At 50.1% G+C, this 26,038-nt stretch overlaps 1 protein-coding gene across 1 annotated transcript in view; it reads right to left on the bottom strand.

The window, feature by feature from the left end:
• Positions 1–5,196: 5,196 nt before the first annotated feature.
• The window catches only part of DISP3 (dispatched RND transporter family member 3), a gene marked incomplete at its 3' end in the record, with an annotated part of 101,515 nt that continues 80,673 nt past the window's right edge, over positions 5,197–26,038 (bottom strand). Inside the window, exons 2-21 of the mRNA XM_080358722.1 lie at positions 20,100–21,036; positions 18,753–18,972; positions 17,024–17,160; positions 16,469–16,603; positions 16,086–16,246; positions 15,606–15,745; positions 14,689–14,834; positions 13,537–13,698; positions 12,964–13,125; positions 12,414–12,536; positions 11,670–11,806; positions 10,815–10,996; positions 10,232–10,362; positions 9,949–10,124; positions 8,871–8,997; positions 8,049–8,194; positions 7,555–7,714; positions 7,198–7,311; positions 6,267–6,433; positions 5,197–5,559 (exon numbers count right to left, since the gene is read on the bottom strand). Of these exons, the coding sequence (XP_080214848.1) occupies positions 5,197–5,559; positions 6,267–6,433; positions 7,198–7,311; positions 7,555–7,714; positions 8,049–8,194; positions 8,871–8,997; positions 9,949–10,124; positions 10,232–10,362; positions 10,815–10,996; positions 11,670–11,806; positions 12,414–12,536; positions 12,964–13,125; positions 13,537–13,698; positions 14,689–14,834; positions 15,606–15,745; positions 16,086–16,246; positions 16,469–16,603; positions 17,024–17,160; positions 18,753–18,972; positions 20,100–21,036 (4,026 nt within the window). The remainder of the gene's footprint in view (positions 5,560–6,266; positions 6,434–7,197; positions 7,312–7,554; positions 7,715–8,048; positions 8,195–8,870; positions 8,998–9,948; positions 10,125–10,231; positions 10,363–10,814; positions 10,997–11,669; positions 11,807–12,413; positions 12,537–12,963; positions 13,126–13,536; positions 13,699–14,688; positions 14,835–15,605; positions 15,746–16,085; positions 16,247–16,468; positions 16,604–17,023; positions 17,161–18,752; positions 18,973–20,099; positions 21,037–26,038) is intronic.

Raw genomic sequence — 26,038 nt, 5'->3', positions numbered from 1 at the left:
TTGTGAGAAACCGTGGTGCTGCAGATGGAGGCAGGTGAGTCTCCTCCTTGTGGTGCAATCTTCTTATTCTGCAAGTAGCACAGTATGGAGTGGAGGAGTAAAAGGCCTCCACAACACCTGGGTAAAGCTCCTGCTCGAGCCAGCCCTCTTGCAGACCTGTGTGGGATCCTGAGCTGGCTTTTGCAGACTGTCAGCTTTTCTGGATGTGGGACGTTGGCTTCAAGAGGCCTGATTTCAGCAGCAGGAGCAACCCTGTGTGCACTGGGAACCGGTGCTGTGGCCTCATCCCCACTGCACGACTTACTGACACAACACATCATAGAACAGTGTGGGTTGGAAGCACTCACGGCAGCACGCTCCATCCAGCGCTAACGTTTACGTGCAACAGTGATACAGTGAAGGATCCAAAGGTGCGAATGTCAAAATTTTTTATTTACAACAGTCTCCAAAAATCAAGAACACTGAAAATAGTGAGGGTAGGAGACGACTTACAAAAGAAACACGCGTACATTACATCAGGAATTGTGCTACATCACTCTGAGAACCGACACTCTAAGGTCTGCACAGGACGTGGTGAAACAGCAGTGCCCTCCCTCTGTCTTCAAGTGCTCACACCTTCCCTTGGCTTTTGAACCACCTTCCCTCCCCTTTGTTCTCTTCGGCTTCCCCCCGTAAACCGCTCTGCTCATCTGCTTGCAGCTCTGCCTCTGGTTCTGGCCATCGCCCTCTACCAGGGCTCAGCCTTCGGAAAACCGTGAACTATGGCTTGTGTGTTCTCTGGGGTGAGGAGTGATTTTGGAAGAAATAACCAAGAGACTGTGAGTTTGTCCTGCCTGGCTGCAAATCAGTCAGCACAGCTTCCTTGGTGGAGGGCGTGGGAGGATTTATACATGTCACAGGGCTAAATAAAAAGCCTTTTATAACCTTCCAGGAGGGCACGCTGCTCTGGTAGGAAAATTCAGTGCAGGACAAGCTTAAAGAATCAGATGCCATGACATAAAGTAACATCTGAGTTTGCTCCAGCAGAGACAAAGCCAGGGGTCTCTGGAGACCATTGCATCCAGACTATCAGTGGTCCCAGTAACCCTGTGGGCATGCCACACGTCCTTCTGCTCAGAGAGATTTCCCAGGCTGGCTTTGCTCTGGCACAGTTTCAGATCCAGCAGGGATCAAGGAACACAGCCCAGCTCAGCCACTGATCCCCTTTCAGCATCCACAGCCTTTGAAATTGTCAAGGTTGGTGGCCAAACCTGATGCCCCAGTCGCCTGTACAGACCCCACGTGAACCCAGCACCTCAGGAGGCACCAGGACACAAGGACAGAGCGAGGACACCCGGCTCTGTTCCTTCCTCTGACACTGATCTCTGCAAATCACGTCAGCTCAGCTGAATTCAACAGGGCTGTTGTGAGCAGAGACTCTACCTGAGCATCCACAGCCTTGGGGAGCCCTAAACCCATGGGGAAGCTCAGCCGAAGGAGCAGCGACAGCAGCGTACTTCTGGTCAGGACAGGACTGGCTCTGTTTTGTAGGAAACTGAAACATTAACATCAGCTTTTCAAAACATCCTCAAAACAGGATTTACTAGTGGGCAGTTTGAAATATTCCATTGCGGTGTGCTGTAACTGAGCACCCATGTACATTTCTTTTTAACTGCAACAAGATTGTTTGGAAATGAAAAAATGGAGCATTCTCTTCCAAGTAAGGTGGGTCTGCTGCATTCTACTGTTTAAAACCATCAAAACGGACAGCTTCATCTGAAGCGTTTTAACTCCCTAGCTCCTCTGCCTGAGCAATTCACCCTGAGACAACCTCCAGCCACTTTCTCCAGTCTCTGTGAGCACCTCAGGCAGAAGCAGCTACCACGGAAAAGGCTGAACCTTGCTCAGCAAGACAACAGCGCCCAAGAGATGGTCTGAGAAACAGAGGAGTCATCAGAGAAAGAAAATAGGCAGAGATGGGGGAGGAATTAATTTAGAGCGAGCATCTGCTCACGGAACAGTGCCAGACAGGTGAGGGCCTTGCTTTTTATTGCTATGAGCATCTGCCTCGGAGCACTGATTCCCTGCAGGGCTGTCAGCCACGCCTTCGCATTTGCTCAGATAAACCCATCCGTTTTCTTACCTCTATAATTTTATGAATATTTTCTAACCCCGAGGAGGATGCCGCCTACATGGAGATAGATGTACACATCTGCTACTGATTTATTGTCTCTGCAGATGCTTGGGGAGATCACGGTGCTGTAAGAATTTTGGAGAAGGCTGGTGCTTGCCTCTAAGCTTCTTCCACTCCACAGCATGTGCAAAAAGCACTGGCCACCCTGACCACAGAGCTGTGCAGCGTGAAATAGCGATGAGGCAAATGACTAGTTAGATCTTAAGCGTCATTACTATGTTTAATTGAGTTTTCAGCTTACCAACGTCCGGTGGGTCCTTGCAGTGAAAAGCATCACCCAGGATCATCTCCTGGTTCTTCCACCATCCTACTACAATCTGGAGTAAGTTCCTCCTCCTCCTCTCCTTGCTGGAGGAGCACAATCTCGCAGTGTGCCTTTGGGACTCACCTGCTACAGCTCTGCACTTATCTCAGTCTCTAATTTTCCTTTCTGAACCGCTCTGGCCATTGCTCTCCCAGTACCACCTTGGACAAACAAGAGGAAGGTGATGCTCTGCTCCTTCTAGTGCCAGCCAGCCCTTCTGCACTGAGCGAGCCAGGGCTGCCTGGAGAGAGAAGGGAAAATGATCGCTTGTCCTTTCCCCTGCTTGCTCCAGGAAACAGGACAGATCCTCTCAGGTGCCAAGAACTCCGTTAATTTCATCTGCAGATCAGCCACTGCCAGATCAAACGCTGCCAGATCAGCCCCAAGAGACATAAAAGGATTTCTACTACTTTGCAATTAATCTTTGTCTTCCTAGAGAGGCTGAATGAATGGTCCCAGCATGGTGTGTCACTCTGGAAGTGGGAGCCTCACACAGCCTCTTTATAGTGAGCACAAACATAGAGGCTTAAATAGCTTTAAACGTCGCAGAATTCAAAGCACATCTATGCCTTGTCTTAAAGACCTTTCAAGGTTTTGTCATGCTCATAGAAGGAGGAACTTCCTCTAAGGGTGCACTTGGCACTTTATTCTTTTGGCTAGTGACCTGGAAATATCCATCAGCTTTAATCACCCCAAGGAATTTGAAGTATTAGCTAAATTCAGGCCAAGCTGCCAGTCAGAGCATCCTTGGCAGGAGCACTAACGCCACATTGCTGTCCCCTGCAGCACCCACAGTGGTCCCAGCACACTGCCCTCTGCGCTCGCTGCACTTAGGAGAGCTCAGGGCACCACTAGTAATTAAATTCAGAGAGCAGACATAGGGAAAAGCCTGGCTTACAGGCCAATGTTGGGGCTGAACTGTGCACAGCAGCCATCAAAACAGCACAGCTTCAGGATAGTGAAAAATCCTTTCCAGGGCCATTTATTCATGGGCACAGGCTTCATTATGAAGGAACTGGTGCAGATCAGAGGTAGGTGCCAAGGAACATTTAACACTTTGCAGAAATAGTTAACTCAGCTGCACTGTGGGATGGTGAGAAGGAAACCAGGTCTGTTTTGCTCATGCTTTCGTCACCCTCACTGCCTGAGGCAGAATTGCTCTGGATTTCCTCTGGCATCAACAAGAGTCCTGTCCTGGCACTCCTCTCTCCAGCTGACACCTTGGGTAACCTACTTTAGGGAACAAACATTTGATCCAGTTTCACAGGAATGACACGCTGCGAAGGTGTAAGACTGGCAGGGATACACTGAGCCAGGCAGAAGCAGCTGCTGCTCCGTCTCACCAGCACAGTCCCCAGAACTTGGCTGGCAACCGGGACAGGCTCCCCATCTTAAAAAGGGGGTGAAGTCCGGACAGAGAAAACAAAGCCACCAGGAACATGGTATCTGCAAACAAATGGAGCCAGGCTGCTTTCTGGCCACCTCCCCCTATTGGCATCCCTGTAAATAATGTTTAATGCATCTCCCAGTGGGCCCAGCCCCTCCCTTTCTGCCAAGAACCAGATGTGCTGCATATCAATGCACACACTTAGCTATTTCAATTTTAAAAATATGATAGAATCAGCGATGCTTAAAATGTACTTGTTAATGGTACCAGTTTGCAATTTCATTTTACTTTAATATAAACCATCTGCTCTGAGCAGGCAGCAGCCGCAGGCTGAAGCTCCGCTGCCCTCGTGTCTGCACAACGGAGGGTGGCACAGAGGATGCACCACGGTTTATCTGTGCATGCCACCAGGTACGAGCTCGTACTCAGGCTAAGAGCTGACTGACATGACCAAAACTCTCTGCAGGGACCTCAGGGCTGTTTTCTCTGCCACAAAGAGCAGAGGCAGCGACTGGTGAGATCCCACTCTGAGCAGCAGGTGGGACTGGGCATCAATAGTGCCTTGACCTCACTGCTGTGATGAGGGAGAGGGCACTGATTGCATTCTTGACAGCTGTTCACAGACCCAAGAGATCCCAGCCATCCTGACACCCCCCCACAAACGATGACAGCAGGTCACTGCTGGTCATGCCACCCACCATCTCTAGTTCGGATCCCACAATGACACCCATAAGAGCTCCTGCGCAGCAAGTTCACTGCTGGTCCACACCACACCATTTCCCAGGCCTGGCCAACAGCTCACTGCTGTTGTCCAAGGCTCAGGTAACGAGGCACAGGGTTGGCATGGGGGTAGGACATCACCTCGAGAGTCACGGTTGCAATGCTGACCCTGGCCAAGGGGAGAGAAGGGACAAGGGAAGCATTTTGAAAGGGATCAGATGGTCTTCCCAACTTCTCCCCCTTTTGGGTTCACGGTTCCAGAAAGCTCTGTTCATTAAAAGAAAAAAGAAAAAGAAGAAAAAAAGAGAAAAATAAAAGCAGAAAAATTGAGAGAAGGAGACCAGGAGACCTCCTCCCCTCCTACTCACAGGCTGAGGTATTCCCTGGGCAGCCCTCACTGTCCGACATCCATCCATCACTACCCAAAATAATAAATAGAAGCTTAGAGCAAAACCCATTAGAAAATAAAGTGCATCTGGAGTTGAAAAACTTCTGGAAAAAGGGGATTTTTTCCTATTTCTTTTTCTTACAAAAAATATCCTTTTAAAAATAAAAGAAAAGAAAAAAAGAAAGGGAGCAAGAAGACAGAGCATGTGGCTCTTGGCACAGGGTCTAAAGGGCCCTCCCATTAGGCAGGGGGATCTCAAATCCACTCTTCAGCAGGGCGAGGCAGATGCATAGACCCAGCAGACCAGCAAGAAGCACCCCCAGCACAGCCTTGAGGCAAGAAGTCCTGCTGCGGGTGAACGTGCCGGGCCCCATGATGCTCAGCAGGGCTGTGCTCACAGTTAACGTGTACAGGATGGACACCCCTGTGTTGAGGGCCACGATCTTCCCGAACTTGGCAAAAGGGGCAATGATGCAGAAGAAGAGCGGGACGGTGGCGATCACTGTGGTGACGGCGCTCGAGACGATTGCCACCCCCACGTGACGGACCGCTTCAATCGTCCTCCACTGGCGACATGCTCGGGGGTCCTGGCAGAAGGTACAGCAGGGTTAAGGGAGAATGGGGACGAGCATATGGGGCTGCACTAATGTTCTAGCCTTTGAGAGGGTGGCTTAGCTCACAGCATCCCGGTCCAGGCGAGAGATGCTGTGTGAGTGCAGATGGACAGTTCATGCAGTCTTTGAGCACACTGGGCAAACAGCCATGAGGTTAAAACCCAGTAGAGGCAAAATCTGCTGGATTTTGTGGCTCATTTCCACCATAGACTGCTGACTGACATAACAGAGGCTCTGCATGACAACACTATACCTGGCATCAGAGATCCCCAAGCTTTTGTGGTCTCCTTCTTCCCAAAGAGGAAGAAGGCTGGGGAAGACCTGCAGGTCCAGCACAGCACAACAGTTTGCAGAGGCTACAAAACAAGCGTAAGGACATTCCAGCACACAACTATCTTAACGGGGTATGAATTGGGGCTGCTTTGCACACAACTGCAGCCAGCAAGAAAGAGACAAGCACGTGGGTTGGACCCTCGGCTGGATTGACTGCACTCAGGTATGCACGCTCACACCTGCCTTCAACCAGTCAGCTGGAGAAGCAGGACACATCCTGGATGTGCTGCGAGGGTGGGAAGCCGCATCCTCCCTTGCCCATCACACCTTAGGTCCTGCATTGTAGCCAAGCGGCACAGAGGGCATGAGGGGCATGGGCGCGAGGCTGTGGGAGGAAAAGAGCTCACCTCGGCCTGGTGCAGTGGCAGGTTCTCCCCCGCCAGCAGATAGCCCTCCACCAAGTGCACACAGTAATCCACGGAGGAGCCAACGAGGATGGAGAGGGAAATGGCTTCCACAGCTCCCATTTCCCAGCCAGACCAGTACATGATGGTCACCACCAAGCAGACCACCCCTGTGTGAAGAAAGTCACGTTAAGTGAATTTTAGGGACCTTCCCTTGCCAAAGGGATCATTCAATAAGGTAGTTTGGTCTCCTGGGGAGTGAAGCACCTAGTTGAATAGGGCCCTTTGTATTGCTTGCAGGAGTTACACACAGGCTGAGTGCATGCACAGGTTTTCTTAAAGGCAAGAGCGACATTTGTTTGTGAGTCATGTGTGGGAGACTAAGTGGCTTTAAAATGATTGATTTGATTTTTAAACTGAGAAGTTTAGCAACACACTTAGTCCACAATGTCGTCAAATCACCAGCCGGGGTGAAGGAGCTATTTACAAATTTGCTTCAAATACTAACAAAAGCGCTAAAATATTCAGCTTTTAAAAGTCTCCCACAGCTTGGAAACAGCAGCCGTGGTGCAGATCCTTGTGAAGTACTGCAATTGTTATTCAGAACACATGGGACTTAATCACATTATTATACATAACAGGCAGGGATGGCATTTGTGTAGCTAAAACCCTTATTTAAACAAATAGAAGGGATTGTGTAGATAAAACACACTGGGAATTAGACATACAAATCTACTTTCCCAATGAGGTTCCTGTGCATTTGTGCAGAGTTTCTCCTGTTCACCTAGGTGTATCAGGGCTGGCTTCTGGAAAGCCAAAAGGCTTTACACAGAGTCAGAGCAATTCAGTTCATATCACCAGAGACTCAGCAGTGCTACAACCCACCAATTTCAGACAAAGGGAGAGCTTAACCCATTGGAAGTGGCACTTTTACCTAAAATGCTGAGCAGCACTGGCAGCAGGAGGAGGATGTGAGTGGTAAACACCGCCACTGCAGCCACACAAATAACCAGCGAGAGGACCAGACCGTACAGGGCACTTTGCACTCCTGGAAGAAAAGAGCCAGCTCATTTGACTCCTGGAATGTGACAGCTGGGATGAGAAAGGCTCTGGGTGTCCCTGGCAACAAGGCAGGCAGGGTGAGATGGGGAGGGGAGGATGAAAGTGGAAAGCAGGTGATATATAAAGGACTGACGATATAACACATGCCCACCAGGTGGGATAGAGTGTCCTGTGAAGATGTATCATAGAGCGTGGGCTCCTCAGGGAGAGGAAGATGGCAGGCACTTGCCTATAATCTCCATGAAGATCTGCTTCCAGTGCTCACAGGTCTGGAAACCATGCCGGAGGGCAGAGTCCTCTGGGAAGAGCTGGAGTTGCTGCTGCAGGAATGTCTCCCATTTAAGGTAGTCGGCATATGTCTGGAAGGAAGATTTCCCTTTGTAGGTTGTCTGCAAGGAGATGAACACATTATTGTCATGTCCTGCTCTTTGGGGCAAGGGAAAAGGCAGAACAAGCCAGCTGGAGCTGCAGCACCAGGCAGAACTGGCAAACCTGCCACCAGCTCCTTGCCTGATCTCTCATGGTAAGAGCAAGTTGGGGCATAAACAGCCACTTCTAGCAACTTGTGAGTGCAGGCACCTCTCTGCCACAAGGCATAAACACTAGCAAACACTAACTTATGGCTGCAAATGAAAGCAGCCAGTGCAGAAAGAGCAGAGCCAGACCCCCAAAAGTCACAAGAAGAAACTGTCACAAGGACAGATGGTGATGCCACGTGCTCACCGATTCAAACGCCATGGAGATCCACTGCACCTTCCCGTCCTTCACCCCCACTGCCCCATGAGACAGCTGTCCAGGCAGCAGGTTTGGCTCAGGGATGTTCTTGCACTCGGGGTGCAACATCTGCAGAAAGGAGGAGATGCTGTAACCTGGAGGGAAAGAAAGAGCAAGGGATGGAGGACAAGACAAGGAAAGGAAGCACTTTGCAACAAGGGAGAGGAAACAAAATAAAAACCAAAACTTTTTGGCCTGAAGCCAATATACACTTCCTAGATTCAGCTCTACAGCCCTGTGACCTCTGAATTGGGAAGAGCCAGTCACTGGTTAGGTATGTGAAGCCACAGGGGTGGTTATTCAGCAGCTACTAAGAAGATATTTATTTATCCAAAGCATTTTAAGTGTACCACAAGCAATACTCATGACTGGAAAGAACAGATTAAATTATGTTCTTATCTTCACAGGATTAAATCCTGAAGAATAGGCCCAGTGTCTTTAGAGACCATTTCTCTCTCTCATCTCCCAGAAAGTATTACCAGGAGCATGTTCTAGAAAAGTAAAGCTGCCTTGGGAAAAAAGGAGTTGGCAAGAAGCAGCCGTCCTTTCTGGTTTGCTGTTGAGGAACCCAGCCCAAACAAACACTGCTGCAAGTAGAGCAGCCTGGTCATTGACTGCTACCTCTTTTCCTGCTTCACCAAGCTGGGATCTGAAAGCTCACAAGCCCTTAGCAGCCATGCTCCTCAGTCAGAGGGTGAGAACCAGTCTCCACCCAGGGACCTGTGGGTGGTCACCACCACAAGGACTGTGGGTGGTGTTGGTCCTACCTACCAGAGGGCAGGCACTGAGCCCCTCCTGGCTTCACCAGCTCGGCGTTGCTGGCGATGGCTTTGCAGAGCCGGCACAGGTTGCCAATCTCTTTGAAGAGATCAAAGCTGTCATCGTAGATAACGCTGCCCTTTCACAAGGAGACACAACAATAAGAGCACCACACGTGAGGCACACACAGCAACAGGAACAAGAAGGCAGAAGCCAAGCCCTCTCCTGGCTACACAGCCTGGGAGTAGCTTGTACAGACCACAGGTTACATGGTGGAAAAAAGAAAAGATAATACAGCCCCCCTTAACAAAGCAGCACTGATAAATGAGCAGCCACCATGCCATGCCCCAAACCATCAGGGTCTGCCTAAGGAGCAGCTCACAATCCCCACAGTGCCCAGCATGCAGCTCCAGCTTTCTTCCCACTCCACTGCCTGCATTTCATGCTGCCCCAGCCAGAGGAAACAGGCAACGGCTGATTCTGCACAGTGCCCCCAAATCAGAAGGCAGGAAGGACAGCAAAAATCTGAGGGGCATCTGCTGAGCGACCAGAGCTAAGCATAATTCTGCTGGGGAAAGGCTGCGAATGTGGCGAGGTATCAGATCTGGGAGATAAGCTTTTCCTGGAAAAGCCACATTTAGTAACCTTTCCCTGGAGTAACTGATATGTATTTTTTCATGTTAGTATCTCATAACAAAATTAACAACTATAGAAAAATATCAGAACCCCAGATATTGAATTTGTAGTGCAATTTTCATACTGAGCTCAAGCTGAGTTTGCTTCTAAAATCCTCAGGAAAGCCAGATTTAGACTCAAAATTAGAAGGCTGGATATTGCACTCAGAAAGGGATTTTCTGAAAAGTCTGAAGTGATTTCAGTAAGGGCTTCCTGATCTCTCTTATTTGTGAATTTGCTAAAATAGAAATGTGCTTTTGGCTCATCATAATGCTGCCATCTCTGCTGTTCCATCTGTCTAGACTGCTGGAACATGCTGCCTGGGCTGCAGGGATTAGCTAAACACCATCCAGGGAGACCATCCTTCATTCATCAGCCCCGAGCGCGCCTGTCCAGCATGCCAGAATGTGTGTACCATGTCTGCAATGACGTGGTTGTCCGGGCGTCTTGTGCGGTTAACACCTCTGATACCAAACACTACAAACACCATGGCTCCTGTGTCGACCAGCGGCCGCACCGCTGGCTTTCCGCAGCCTGTGTTCATGCAAGGATTAAATCCAGAAGTGGCTGAGAGCTTTGCTTTGGGTGCTGCTGTGAAATATAGAAGAAAGGCTGGTTAGATCAGAAGGTGATAAGAAAAGGTCTGACTTTCTGGCCCAGACAGCCAGACGTGGCTGAACTGGTTCCCATCAGCTCACCTTTCTCGCTGGGAACATAAAGGATGCCTTTGGTGGGTCCGTCTGGGCTAGAGCTGAGAAGACAGCCAGGAGGTGCTGCACACACTCGGCCATGGTAAGGAGGCTTGTGTGACTGAGCAAAATACAGTTTCCTGTGCAACAAAGAAAGTTTGTTATGGTGGACCAGAGATAGTTAAGGTGATGTGTCTGTTTCCACGTAATGCTTTGGACGCTCTCAGGGACAGAAGGAAAGGAAGAAGTGAGCAACTCCAGACCTGGATCCCTAGCCGTTGCATATTCCATGCTGCATGTTCAGCTCAGGACTTCAGGTGGGTAAGGGCAAGACCAAGATGAGCAATGCCTTTTTGCCACCCAAAGAAGCCCCCAGTCACAGTCTTGCACCTGCCAAGCCTTTGGCACATTAATGATGCTATAGGCCTGCAAAATAACTTTGCAAAGATGGGGCATATTTGCAGCAAAGCAAGACTTAGGGCCATGGACATCAAATAAGGGCAGGACTGGCACTGGATATTGGGCATCCCGTATCAGGCACATGGCTGTGCTGGTTTCACTGCCTGGCCCCGACTGGGTTTTGGCAGGTTACCGTGTTCGCTGCTGCTCCTTGGCGGCCACGTAGAAACTGAAGTCGAACTTCCAGCCTCTCTTGGTGTCACAGGACAAGGTGGTCATCATCCACTTCCTGGGGCTCATCTGCTTAAGCAGCCCTACTGTGGACACACAAGCTGTCAGCTTCCTGGTGAAGTTACCGAAAGGCACTCTATACACCTAAGCAATGGATTAATGAAAACAGACACTTAACTCCACAGGGTTGCAGCCTGTTGCACATTAGCATCACACACTCCCCTCCTCCCCGAGCACTGGCACAGCCACACAGATGAGCACTGCAGACACGAACCCAGCCAGCCCCAGCCTGCCGCCTTCCCAGGGCGCGATGGGGCCCTTCTCTACCCCTGTTCTCTGTGGCCTCAGCTGAATGGTGGCTGCTCTGTCCCCAGGGTGAGGGGCACCTGAAAATGAGTCATCCTGGGGGTGAGTGTGTGTCCAACATGGCCTGTGCATAAGCAGTGTTGCCTGCTCGCCCGTGTCTGTGCATGGGCAGAAGGAAGCAATGGGAATCCAGCTGTCTCAGTAGCAGTTTCTACTAGAACGAGCTCAGCCAGTGACACCAGGCCTCATCTGATCCCCACAGGCACCCACACTTCTGCTCCCATTGCTGACAGTCACACTGCAACAGCAACAGGCAAATATTGCAAGGCATAATCTATATAATGATGCCAGATACAATGTCCTCTGTTTTAGCTACCTTGCTGCAATGCCCTGCAAATTCCACCCTAGGAACTACCTAGGACCCCATGGAGAAACAGGAGGAGGCTCTTGTGCTCACCTGTTGAGTGCTGCACTCTTGATAGAGAGGTCCAGCATCCCTGGACTGACTCACCTGGAATGAAGGCACCTCCCCGTCTCCTGGTGACACCATCTGCCAAGGGGCAGGGACACTGGCATTGAGAGAGAATCTGTAGATGGCTGGCCTGCCCTTGCTTCTGGACTTGGAGATATACACAGTCCCCTGGAGATCTGAAGGAAACAGAGAGCATGAGGGCTAGTGGTACTTTTCAACCAGCAAGTCCTACAAGCATGGGCAGCAGCAAAGGGTTCTGGTCTGCTGTGTCCTCCAGGGCAGTAGGCTCAGCCTCTGCCTTCTAGCAGCACAGCACAACCTTTCAAAGGTTATCACAAATATACCCTGAGTTGCAATAATTCCTGATGGCTTACTGATTCATGTCACCTCAGGATCTGGCCCAGTAACTCTCTTATCCTCAATATCCTCTGCAGAACAGGCTAAATTTACCTTCCTCACAGCCTGCCAGCAAGGTTGCAACACAGAACTGGGATGCCAAAGCTCTGAGCTGCTCCTAGCCCTGTACTCAGGCCAGAGGGATTTGTCACTAGCCTGTACTGCCACCTGGGTTGTAGGACCATGTCCTAGAGAACAGCAGGCATCCAGGGCAAGGGAGATTGTAATGATGCCTCTTACATCCAGCAACAAGCCAGGGCTCAACAGGGCAGGGTCTGAAGATAATTATTCCCCATCAGCTATTCAGATTATATGATTTAGTTTTTATCTGTGTGGACCCTTGGGCCCTGGATCCAAATGTGGTCAGAATCATCACACCCCACTTACCTTGTTGCCCTGTATCACTTGTGCTCCCTTTGCTTCCCCAAGGTGACCCTGAGCCCCTCTTCTTTTTTTCCAAGGCGGTTCGGATGTTGTTCTGCAAACTGTGGGGCTTTTCCTGAAACAAACCTGTCCCACAAGGTTAGTCAGGAAGGAAAGAGTGGATGGCATGACCAGACACCTACCAGCCCTGCACACAGCACAGACTCTGCTATTGAACACCAAACCCTAGGCAGGGAACAGAGCCATAGACCCTCAGCTGGTCGCCAGCATGTGACCAGCAGTTATGAGTTAAAATAGTCAGTCTGTAAAGGAATTGCTCCAGCCAAAACACCCAGGAAGCTCCTGGCTAAAGCAGGAAATACTTTTCAGAAGACTCCACTCCTACAGGCAACTCAACCATCCCACTCCCAGCACGTGTCTCCCTTCAACAAGGTCCATCCAGTGTCCAGTGAGGTATCTGAACAATGTAGGTCTCTGCCTCACATTTCAGCTCCTCCAGCCCAGGGCTCAGACCAGGCTGTGCCCAGCACGGTCTGGGGAGCAGCACTCTCACCTGAGCAGGTAATGCAGGAGATGCCTTCAGCACTCAGGTTGTATTTCAGGTCTAGCAGCACCTGGATGTTGGTGTCTGGCCGGAACAAGACTGGAGCACGGCTGGCTGGATGGAGGCGGCTGGCAAAGAATATGGACAGGAGCAAAACCAGGAGAAAGAGCCCTGCAAGGAGAAGCCCAGGTAAGTGTGTGGAAATATGTACATCTTGCACTTAGGACACCCTCAGACAGCAGGGGTGTGGCAGAAAGATGGTATTTTCAACAGGAAAAAGGAACAATCTCTAAAGCACACTGGCAGCTGGGATTTCTTGTAATGAACCCCATGCCTGGATAACTCCACCAGGACTTGCCATTTCAGATCTGAGTGAAACGAGAGGGATGGAAAAGTCTGAGTTCCCCATGCAGTTCCCTTAGGGACTGACTGTTCCGGTGACACTCTTCCACCGACTTAGAAGCCATGCATTATGTCCCTTTTCTCAGTCTCTTGTGACTAATAATCAAGGCTTGGGGACTGATCAAGATACTGCCAAATCCTCTAAAATCCATGCAGATGGAATATCCCCTCGTTCCTTACCCACAATCACCCATCTGCTCTTCACTGCAGACCACAGCACCCAGTGTTCCAGCAGCTCCTGCAGATGAGTTATCAAGTGACCCTGGTTGCTCTTCTCAGCAGGAAGCTGCAGATTTTCTGGCATCACAGATACCAATGGGACATCTCCTATTTCCAGGGAGACTAGAAAAAGAGAAAAATCAAAGGCAGCCTCAGTGCTCAGTGTTATGAGTCTCTTGCAGCTTTCCACTCTTCTTTACAAAAACTTTGAAGGTTCTGTACAAGTCACTCAAGCTAAGGAGATGGAGTAAGACCCAGGCAGGGGCAGTGACTTGCCCAGGATGTCACAGGAAGCATCTTTCTCAAGTCACTGCCACATGAAAGCTACACTTCTAAATCCACAGTTTATTCCAAAGCCTGCGCTTCAGGCTACTCTTTCTCTGCCAGATCCCACTGACATTGTCCATATGGTCACAGGGACACTGCATGCTTCTTGGGCCAAGCAAAATTCATCCCTGTCCCACTAAGTATGTCTTGTAGCTAACTTCACACAGCTGACCTCTTCCTGACTGCAGCCTGGCTCCTACCTGACCTCTTTACTCCAGCTCAGGGACACCTGGGGACTGCCCTCTTCTCAACAGGTGACGAATAGGGTCAAAGCATGCCTGGCACACTGTACAGCTGACCCACAAACCACGCTTGGTCACCAACTGCAACAAGCTGCTTTGTTTCTTCACAAGTTACCTGATGCCCAGGGGTCCCTAAAGAAAAGCATCCTGCTGTTTACTCTGTTCCAGGGGAGGGGTTATTTCCATACATTACCATTTCATGTGGCTCTGGCATACTGAGACAGCTCTTGCAACACAGTGCCAAAGCTTCACTGTCTGCCTGGCACAGGAAGCTCAGAGCCGAGAGATATTTCACGGCTACACCATGTCACAACTAGCGATTCCAGGCAGAAAGTATCATCCACATTAGACCCAAGAGGATCAGCAAATGCATGTATTGACACCTGCCAAAGATCTCAAAGCGACTTACAACCATTACTGAGTTCATACTCCTACAGCCTCCTGCGACAGCACCATCACCAGCTTAAAAGTAGGGAAACTGAGGCACAGGCCAGCGGCAGGGATAGGAAGAACAGAGCAGTGTGGTTCCCTTGAAGGCACATACCAGGCTCCTCCTCCACACTGAGCAGTGGGATGTCATCATCGAGATAGGGAAGCGTCTCTCTGCCTGCTCTGGAGGTGGCCTCGGAGGCAATGAACAGATCTTCAGCCAGGTGCAAGGCACTCTTCTTGGTGCACTTCTGACTACAGCTGGATTGGTGCAAAGGAGACAAAGGCTTGAGTTTGAAGCCACATACCCTGCAAAGAGTTACCAGTGGGCTCTTTCCGTGACAAGGGGAGCAGCAATAGTCTGCTCCAATTACTTGGAAAGCCAACAGGCAGTGCCACAAGCGATTTTCACTGCTAAGTGCTCAGAGGTCAGGGGCTGAGCTGCTATGGCAAAGCAGTAACTGGATGGGCTGGACACACAGAGCCATCAACACTGGGTGCTGAGGAACGGAGGTTTCAGCAGTTCATCTCCCTGCTAATGAATTAAATCAGGCCGGGTCATCTGCACTGCTGAAGAGCAGGGGATAGGGAAATGCGCTGACTTTCAAATACAAATCTGCATGCACCGCTTGTGCTCACAGGCAGAAGCAATGTTGCTTTGTCTGCCTTGTGGGGCCTGTCTCCACAGTGTGAGAATTTAGCTGTACAGTAAGTGCTCTGAGGACACAAATGGCTCCAAAACTCCATGGGACTCAATGAAGAGGTATGACTGGCACTGCAGGGTCTGGCTCCTGGGAGACACCTGTGCATACACCAGGAGAGTAAGACTGGGACCTGGCCCTTCCATTTTGCTCCAATCTGGAATGGCAGAAGCTAAGTTTCCCTTCTGTTAGACACTAACAGAGAATGGTGAAACCAAGCTGCCTGAGGGTGATGAGGATAACTGAGAGGACAGGGCAGGAATTTTCACGCTGCTTTGGCCAGGAGTTTCACAGCAACTTCCCACCCGGAAAAGGAGGCTCCAGTGCTCACCTGGTTTGGCAGGAGCTCTCTAGCGGGGACACATACAGAGTCCATATTCCAAGAGCAGCTGGCATGGTGAAGAGCACAGCTACCCAGCAGCAGGACACAATCAGCGACATAAAGAGCCCAAAGTCATGCACGGCTGGGATCTACATGAAGAGAGAACATGGAGTTGGGATCAACTGGGGCAGGAGACCTGGAGAGACATCAGGCCAGAAAGAGATGTCTGGAGGAACCAGAGAACAGCACATGCTGCCCTCAGTCATGGTAGAGAGCAAAGCTGGTAGGTACCGAGCTGAGCTCACCAGCGGCACAGGAAATATTGTCTTTGGAGACACAGAGAGAGTATCCACTGCCTTAGAGCAGGTAAGGAACAGCCCTCCAGGGCAAGCAATTCCAGCAGTGCAGAAAGATGGTACTGGCAGCTTCCCTCTCTATTAGGGCCTCTGGCAGAAGCAGAAATCCCCAAATCCCACAGCTACAGTGTACCTGAGAGAAGATGTTGGCAGCATAGGCTGCAGCCGTGGTCAGAGAAGTGAAGAAGGTGGCCTTCCCCGCTGTCTGGATAGTATGGATCATGCGCAGCCGCAGGTCCTTGAGGTGAGTGGCTTGGCGGTAGGTATTGATGAAAACGAAGACATCATCAACCCCTGGGAAAAGAGGAGGGAGATTGATACTTTGCTCACAGTAGGGACGCATGTTAAAAGTCTGATTTCCCCTCACTATCTGACCTGCAAATATTTCACTTACAGGTAATGGAGGGAAAAGGTTTGAAAATTCAATGTGCATTTGCCACCATTGCCCTTCTGTCTCCTGCAGGCAGGAGGTACGGCAAGGTAGCACAGGCAGGTTTGGAGTAAGGACATGCTTACCAATCCCCACAATGACAAAGGCAGCCACACCATTGAGTATACCCAGGTACTGGATCCCAAATACGACGTGGTACAGGAACAGAGCCACCAGGCAGCTCAGGCCAATACTGGCAATGCCAAAGAATGACAGGAACACTATAGGAGGAAAGGAACACAGCAAAAATAGTACTGCTGGGAGAGGAGACACCTCACACCTGCCCTGCCAGAATACTGGTGCCCAGCAGTGAGTTGGTGACAGAAAATAGTTTAGGACTGCAAGACTACCACTTGTAGACTTCTTCCCATGAGATCCACCCAAGAAATTACATCAGCTCTACACCAGCACTAGTAAGATGGGAATTTGCACTTTATTCTTGTTCTCCTGTGACCTTCCCCCCATGCTGCCCACTAATCTCTGCTATGGAAAATCAGACTTGCATGACCTCCTGCATGCTGCTGTGCCAGAGCCAGGCTGGTGTCAGGACACGAGAGCCTCTCCGAGGCTTGCACAGACATGGGGAATCACAGCATGTTTGACTTTTTCGTGAGAGCAGAGCAGCCGCGACTGCAGCCTACCTGAGCAGGAGGTAAGGATGTAGACCAAGACGGCTATGCAGCTACTGCTGATGAAGGCCAGCAACATGTCATTGTTGAAGGTCCGCCTCACTTCATAGTCAAACAAATCTGTCCCTCCGTACAGCACCTGGACTTTGCTAGGGAGGGAAGATATGAAGGAAGGAAGAGAAGTAGGCAGAGTTGAGTGTAAAGGGAGCAGAGCCAGGGGATTTAATAAAACAGGGGATTTAACAAAGCACAATGTCTCGCCCAGAGCCAGAGGAGGTCACTGCTCCAATAAACTTGACAGTTCTCTGAGGAAACGGCTCAGAGTGGTGAGAGCAGGTTGAACAAGGCTGCTGCTGGATGGGAAGTTCACACAATAAGGGAGAAAAATAAAAGCAGGTCTAATATTTTTAAAATTCCTCCAATGCATGGTGGGTCTTTGGCACTAATAGACTTCTTGCTGTCAGCAAACAGCTCCCAAAGCCTCCAAAGCCAATTCCATCTGGAATCCTAATCATTGCTTATTATATTAAGCACAAAGGTAATAACCAGCAGATGCAGGCAGAGTGAGAGCTTATCAGAAACCACATGATTTACCAGCTTCTGCTTCTGGAAGCAGGCTCCGAGTGGAAGTAATCCGAGATAATTTAACCAGGAGCACAGTAACATGCACCACAAGAGGCTTTCAGGAAGCAGAGCTTCAGAATCAGGCCTTGGCCCCAGTTCCCTTTTGGCTTCCCCTGCCTGCAGCCCACTCTGCCGGAACACTCTGGGGCTGCTCGCTGGCCAGGCTGACATTTCCCTCTGCTTTTGAAGATCCATATCCCTTAGCTCTGGGACCTACTGAGAGTCAGAGCAGCAGAGAGCAGGAGTCTGAGAAGGTTCACTGGAACTGGGACTTGCTGCCTTCCCTCAGTGCTCTGGGTGCTGGGCTACTCTTTTAGCCCTTCTGGCAGTATTTTACCATCTCCCTCTCACAAGCACTGAGCAAAGCTTTGTCCATCCCAAGTCATACAGACATGGTGGGGAAACAAGCCTGCCCTTCCTCAAACTTGTCCTGCTTTGAAACTCCCCATCCCTCTGTACAAAGAGAAAACATGTCTGGAAGGAATGACACTGGCATGAGCAAAAGCAGAATCAGATCCACGGGCTGATGCCTTGAGGAAGGACCATTTCACTCCCTGCAAAAGACCCACTAGGGCCAAACTGAGATTAGGAAGGCAGAAAAGCAGCTCTGTTGAAGCCACAGGAATTGGACTTGTGAGATGAGAACAAATAGATCCAATGCCAGACAGGGGCTGAGTGGAAAGGCAGGCACTGGATTCAATCTCTGGCTGCCTTTCGTTGTCTCTATTGATGTCTCTGGCATGTTGCTGCAGTAGGAAGTGGCATTAAAGGGAAGCACAGGAGTGGTTTTCTGCCATCTGCTCCCCACCCTCATTCACAGTGCTGTGCCTGAGCCCAGCCTCAAAGGAGATGCTTTTTCTCCTTCATTTGGAGCATTACACCGTGGCTACTGTTTGAGACTGAGCTGGTGCGCCAAGCCTTCTGTGCCTTCCAGGTGAGACTGAATGCTGCAAGGCTATGTCTGCCCTGCGTAAACCTTAAGACTGAGCTTTTACACCCTGAAGGGCCTGTTCCATCCACTCCTTTAGTAAACAGAAATCATCCTCTCCAGGTTCTGCCTTTCCCTGCTCTCACCCACTCCCAACTGGGCACGTGCCATGTCTGCACAGACCCTCACCTTGTGGATTGCTTGGCCAGCATGGCCACGTAGGTGATGACAAAGTTCTGGAACTTGCGGCGCTGCTCCTCCCAGCGGTCCTCCACCGAGTAGTAGTTTGGCAGTGGTGCCCCAAAGAGGATTTCACTCCGCAGCAGGGAGCTTTTCATGTTCTCGGCTGACAAGCCCTCATCCACATACCAGTAGAATTCGGGGTGGGTCATGGCCAGCTCCAGGGACCCTGCGGGAGAAAGCAGCACCACTTTTGTTTGGTCCTGCTAAGGCAAGGCACAGGGTCTAGTCTGGCAAAGGGAAACTGTGAGCAATCCTGTATTTCAACAGAGTGATGCGAGTGCTGCTGCCTTGCAAAGAGCAAGGAGAGCTGAGGAAAACTGGACTGCAAAGACTCATGTTCCACTTTCTGCTTTTTGAGTCTGAAGTCAATGTTGCCTACATGCAGTTCCCCATCGGGGATGCATCTTCCACTCGACTGTGATCTGACCGCAGGTCCTCCAAGCAGCAACACACACATCTCCATCAATACCTCTGCTGCTGGATGCAGCTAATTCTCATACATTGGGCCAATATTTGCTCCATCACACTGGGAAGTATGAGAGCTAAACAATGCCCACACTCCCTTGAGTTCACACCAGAAAGACCCAGAAGCTACACTCTTTCCTGTTTTGGTAGCAGAACTGTTACTCACGCTGGAGCAGATGGAGTTAATTCTTTGCCTGCTCCCTGGACGGCTCCTGGACGGCTCTCATCTGCAGCCTGTGCCTGGGAGACAGATGGAGGCTTCATCCCACAGCCACATCACACCCACAGACTCCTCATGATTCACCTCTTTTTCACCATCCAGAGCCTCTGCTCTACTAGAGGGGCATATAGCACAGAGCTGTGAGGAGGAGGCAGGGCCTTCCTCCTCCTCTCCTTATAGAAGCCTTTCCAGCTGGTGACTCACAAGCTGCCTTTCAAGCTCCAGAGCAGCCCACAGACCTCTTTTCATCTGCTCCACAGTGCAGGGAAGCTCACCTCTATTGTCTGTCCAAGACCTGACATTCCTCTGGTTAACCACAGCTCTTCCCAGGGGACAAGGGTCAGTAAAAGGTATCTGTAGGTCTCCTTCACATTTGTCCCTTTCACTCGCCTGTTGGGACCCGTGTGACCCATGACTGGGGTTACAGGGGCTTTGCTGAAAGGGCAGAAGAGTGGCCCTAGTGTAGAAAAGATAATTCCTCAAGGCACAACATGGCAGCTGCTGCTTCTCTGCACAAGGCAGTCACTTCTCTCAGCTGCACACCAGCAACTGCCTGAATTGGCAGGAGGCGCACACCTTAAACATGTCACCCACAGCCCTCGGCTCACCTTGGATGTCAGCGAGGTCTTGTCCCATGCCATCATAGTAAATCTTTCCTCCTCTCTCAGTGGGGAAGAAGTACGTCATGAGGGAGCTGGGAGGGGAGCAGTAGGAGTAGGAGCCCAGGGGCAGGTCCTTCAACACCTCATGGGGTTTCCAGCAGAACTCCCGGAAGCGAGGGTGGTCCATGATCTTGCGCTCGACCTCATGGATGGTAACCAGGCGCTCAGTGGTGAAGATGTTGTTTTCAGAGTCCCCCCGAGCCAGAAAAATGAGCTCGATGCGCCAGTGGGCATGTGTCTGTGTGTTGGCGCTGATGTAAGTGCTGGAGTAGTCCCAGCGTGGGGCACCCCTCCCAGTTCGGGAAGTTCGGTTTCCAGGGTTCAGGCAGGTATGGGGCTTGGGGGAGCTCATCCTGCCCTCTGGGGTGCTGCGCTTGACCCGTGCATTGACCCTGAGATGGGAAGCATTGAGGTGAAGCTGCTGGAGCTGCTCAAAGATGAGTCTCTGCAGGGTTTCAGAGGTGAAGTCAGCCAGGTCCCGGCGGTTCCTCCCCCATGACCCAAACTGAGACTTGAGGGCCAAGGCAAGTGCATCAAAGCGCTGAGAGGACTCATGGTTACGGATCTCGAAAGCGTTGTAGGAGATGTCAATGTCCAGGGCTGGGTAGTGGAGGAACATGACAACGGCAAGCACTGCAGGGATGGCACAGCCCAGGAAAAGGATGAAGCCAGCACAGTACGGGTTGGTAAATACCCAGCCAACAATATTCCAGAAGCCAGACACGGGCAGTGTGACACGCAGGGGCCTGACTCTGCATGGACTTTTCCCACACAACAGAGCACCCTCCCGTCTCTTCCGGGAGCTGAACGTTACCTCTTCATCTTCCTCATCTAGCCAGGCATCCTGTAACAAGGGGTCATCCTCTGTGTCCATGTCCAGCCCCTGCACAAAGGAGCAGAGAAAAGCAGTCAGCCAGGCTAAAGCTTCAGCCCACGTTAGCAGCGCAGTTTGGTGCTGCACAAACGTAGGTGCAAACCTCCCTCACCCATCTGGGCAAGCTGGTGTGTACGTGCAGTCGCCTCCACTCCACCCAGCTGCCTTCGCCCATCGGCCTCTTCAACAGAATGGAGTTACTGCAAGACCTGATCAAGCATCTGTATTCTCTCTTTAGAAAGAGAGGTAAAGAGCCATAATAATTTCCCATTTATTGAGCTACTGAAGAGAAGGAGGGAGAAGATTCTAATCCTGAAACAGAAGAGCCTGCACGTGACAAGAAAGGGAAATGAGAGAGACTGAGATAGTAATAAACCAGCTGTAAAAGGATCATAGCATCATCTTTTTTAACAAAGAGCTAAATCCTCAACTCAAGGAAGGGATCAGACCTCAGCATCTCCCTCTGTCACTCCCACCTGCTCTCATGGTGACTCCAAAACTCATAACAGAAGGGCACTCACAATGTCTGAAGGCCAAGGCATGCTACCCTCTCGCTAAAGACTGGTACAAATTCTGACGCCGGTGTAAACCCCAGCATAGCAAACGCTGGAAAATCCCCAGGATTACGTGCCCTCACGTGAGAGCCGAGTCAGGGAAGGATCAAGATTTGGTCCAGGCGCAAGGGCAGGGAGGGCGGCGCTGAGGCTGTGCCGTGGCTGCCGGGGACAGCACATGCGTGCATCCTGCCCTAGTTCCACCACGGCTCTGAACTCCCTTCAAAAGAGAGTTTACCACATGATCCAGCTGCAAAGCCAGACACGGCTCACTTAGTATTGCCCTGGGGACTCGTCTGGCTTTACCGCCTTCGTCAGATCCTGCCTGGGTCAGGATGAAAGCTTATCCAACCCAAAACACAGCAAACTGAATCAGTGGGGGAGATAAACCCTGAAATCAGCCAGAAGGGGAGTGAAATGCATTTTTCCTGCTTGAATTCTACCTGTTTTCCCTCCACCACTTCCCGTACTGCCCAGGGACTCCCAGCATTGAAGCACAGCCCAGCTACTTTTTCAGTTCCAGGATGTGCACAGTGGACCTAATCCTGCAGCCCTAAACCAAAGCTCTGCCTCCCTTTTGTGCAAGCTTAGCCTGCTCCAGGTTGCAAGGAGCAGAGGATAAGAGCCCTGGATCTGTTTCTTTAGAGAAGAAGATTCACTGATTTAGCTGGTTGGGGTTGGCATTCAGATTCCTTGGGCTTCCCTTTGCCCATTTCAAAGCTTCCTCCTGTGAGCCTGGCACACAGCAGAAGACAAGGGACAAAACCAAACGTGGGTGACCTTAGAATCAGCAAGAGCTTTTCCCTTGCCTGCAGCAGGTGGGATCCAGCTCAGACCCCAAGAGCCCTGCAGGGATTGTCACCCCCCACTTGCACCCAGCCAGGACAAACACCCCTGCAGCTCCCACGTGACAGTTATTTTTCAGTGAAATGTAGGATAGAAGAAAGTCATTGACAAGTTGCGGAGAGGCACTGACAGATGAGGAAGCTAATTACACACGACCTGACTAATTAATGCTGACTTTCAGATTAAAAAATCCTCACTAGCGTTCCATTTCAATTACTCAGTTGTTCCTCCTTACAGTAAAAAGGAAGCCTTGTGCATCCGCAAGCTAGAAAGAAAAAAGGAAAGAAAGCACAAGGCTAGAAGGGGAGGGAAAGACAATTTCTGTAATATGGGAGATTCCTATCGACAAAATAATTAAACTTCACACTCGTTTCTCCCATGGGCAAAGCTTTCAGAGCAGAGCTAGCAGTTTTGTGGTCCTATTTGTATTCCTGAAAACTCCTGGAGTTTCTACCCAAGGCAGCTTTAGGCCCCTTTGTTAGCTATATAAAGTTCCTCTAAGAGAGAGATAAATGGGCTTTGTGCTTGCAAAATCACCCTAAGAGCATTCAGCTCCTGCCAAAAGCCACCTCTTGGTAATGATGCACAGTCAATAGCCAGGACGGACAGTGTCTCCCAGGCCCTGTTATGCTGAAGAGCGCTGTACTCAGCTCCGGCCATGTAAAACATCTGCAGGGCATCATTAATGTGTGCCCATTCCAAAACAGGGCTCCACGGTGACACTGAGACTCAGGACCAGTGTTTTGTTCTGCACTTGAATCACTGAGACTAGTCCAGAAGTTATCGTTTCAAACAACACCCCAGAAGGGCTTTCTCAGGTCCCTGCTCGCCCTTTATCAACACAGCTGTAACGGGGTGGATGGAGTAAGCTGTGTGTTGCCATTTGCCAGTGCAGACAGCCTTTCATAAGTGGGAAAAATGAAACAGTAAGGAGGAATTCAATATCATTTCTGGGCTGCTAATTAGAGTTCTAACTTTCAGAGGCATTGCACTCCTGGAACAAAATAAAAAAACAGTCCCAGGACACCTCAGACTGAAAATCTGCCTTAATTCAGCCATTGACCAGAACCTGTGCCTGAGGACACAACCAGAACCAGCTTCAGTGGGCTACAAGCCCAGAGATGCACATGCTGCTTAAAGGCACTGCTTTAAACTGCTGGCTGGGCTGGCTACGCCATTATTAATGAAGCAGGTCTACTTTTCCAGCTACACAGCACAATGTAGAAACAAGGCTTTAATCTGTTTTCTGAGCCCTTTGCATTTCCCTTCCCACTTGCTTTAAATCCTTTGGTAAGATGCACAAAATCATTGTCAGACCTCAGGCACTTTGCAGATCAGAATGGCATCAAAATGCTCCAGCAGCACAGTGCTGTTGGAACTACAGCACAACGATGTAAATATGTATTCACTGGGAAAAACACTTCAACAAAACGATTTTTAAAAAATATATTTAAACTCTATTGTCTGCAGTTCCACTTTCCCACAGGAGGCAAGACGATAGGGCTGTATACGCTGATCTCCCAGGCTTTCTGAAATCAAGTACATGCACACACACTCATTCCTAACTGAGGTCTCCTCTTTCACTGCTGACTGTCCTACCCTTCTTTCCCCTTCCAGGCACTTTTACACCCTGGCTAAGATAAGAGCAGCTGGAAATGGGAGGAACCGGTCAGACTCTATGACCTTAAAGGTCTTTTCCAACCTAAATGATTCCATGATCTATCAACCTGCTTTCAGAATGGACAAAGGCTGGTTGGAGCCCTCTCAGCCTACGATATCAAGGATCTGCCTGCTATTCCAGGTGTCTGACAAGCACTGATTAGATATAATTGCATGCCAAAAGCAGGGTGGAAAGATTAGCTGCAAAGTCAAGCACTCACCAGTCAGGAAATGCCAAATTCAGGGCTGACACAGCATCCTTAATTTGTCCCCCTTCCGTAAATGCTTTGCAGTGCAATTTTTCTTCCAAGCCCAGTGTCCAAAGGCAAGGACTCTGGCCACCACCAGTGCATGCAATGGATGATGCTCCCAAACCCAGCAGCTATGCGCTACCTTGTTCTCTCCTCATTGTTCAGCGTGTGGTCTCACGCCTCATTTCCTGCACGCTGCTCAAGCCTGGCTCAGAGGCAGAATTATTAATTTCCTCATGAGCTCTTCGCGCTGCCTGTCACGACAGTCTGAGGGCTGAGCAAACAGGACTGAACTGACTCTTCTCCCAGCATCGCTGAGAAGGAGGGGGTGGTGCAGTCTGCATCTCACAGATGCAGGAGCCCAGGAGATCAGAAGGAAAAAATAGACACTTTTTGGGTGCCTAGTTTAAGACACACAAGACACCTCCTTTTTTTAGGGTGCACACAACAGCACAGATAGGGGCTGTGTGCAACAATCTGTAAACTCCACTTTGTTCTGCGAGCACAATTTGAGCTCTAACATCAAGTGTAACTGTCGTTGTGCAATGTAACCTCTGTGCTGGCAAAGGACACCCAGCCTCCACAATAAGAATGAATTTCACGCCATCTGTGCTAACTAGTGATGGCCATGCCAGTACCTGGGACACCTCAAAGTGCCAGAGAGTACAAGGATCACCAGTGACAGGTTTTTAAATAAAAAAAATCCCAAAGGACACAATAAATTGCCCCCAAATGGTTGCTTCAAAGGATGGAAACTGGCGCTTTTCAAAGGGAAAGGTCACCGGGATCTGTTGGCCTCAAACCATGCATGTTGGGTGCCCTGCCATCCCAGGATTGCTGCAGAGGTAAACCTACACAAGAACCTCACTAACGTTCATGTCATTGCAGAGAAAATTTGTTTCCTGATAAAATAATTTGCTCCCGGTTATTGTAGCTAATGATTGCAGGTGTTAGAAGACAGCTTCTGGGTTATAATCTCACGAAACATGCCTTGCAGCCTTGTACCATGTTTACCACTTGAGTTACTCGCGTGTGTTAATGATAAGGCCCCGCTGTCACTCAGGCATGTGGCACTTACAGGTTTCTGCTCACAGACGCCAAGCAAGCAGCAGCTCTGATATGCTTCAGAAATGACTTACCTAATCACTACAAAAATGACTTAGATTTTGTCTGAGCTCCAGCCGCTTGCTGTTGCTAAGTAAAGGTTTGGCTTCTGGATCAGCTGTGTGCCTTTGGGTGCTGTGACACAGACTCCAGAAGCACCCTGGGTCCCATTACCAGGGGCCCGACTTAACAACCTTGTTAAAGGTGTGTGGATTCCCACATTCCAGCATCTACCCCCAAGCACCTATGTTCATAGCAAAGCTGTTCCAGATCATTAAATACAGATGTCTGCCACAAACCAGGGCTTTGTATTATTATCCCAAGAAGCATCACTCACCCCAGGAAGGAATCTCAGACCACAGAGAAGATTTACCAGTTCCCAAGCCCCTGGAATAAACTGCCATCCCCAAAGCTTGTGTTCTGCTTTGTTACAGATAAACTCAGGCTTCCCACACCATTGTCACCCTGAAAAGGAAAACCAAGTCCTGCTGTCAGCCTCTGCCAGTCAGTTATTATTCCATCCCATGCTGAGGCTGCTCAGTTTACATCACCATGGGCACCGACACCAGCTCTGACCCTGCTCCCCGCACCTGCTCC

This window comes from Nesoenas mayeri (genome assembly GCF_963082525.1).
Source record: "Nesoenas mayeri genome assembly, chromosome: 24".
NCBI lineage: Eukaryota > Metazoa > Chordata > Aves > Columbiformes > Columbidae > Nesoenas > Nesoenas mayeri.
Note: the sequence above shows the minus strand (reverse complement) of the source record. Positions and strands in the feature narration are given on the sequence as shown.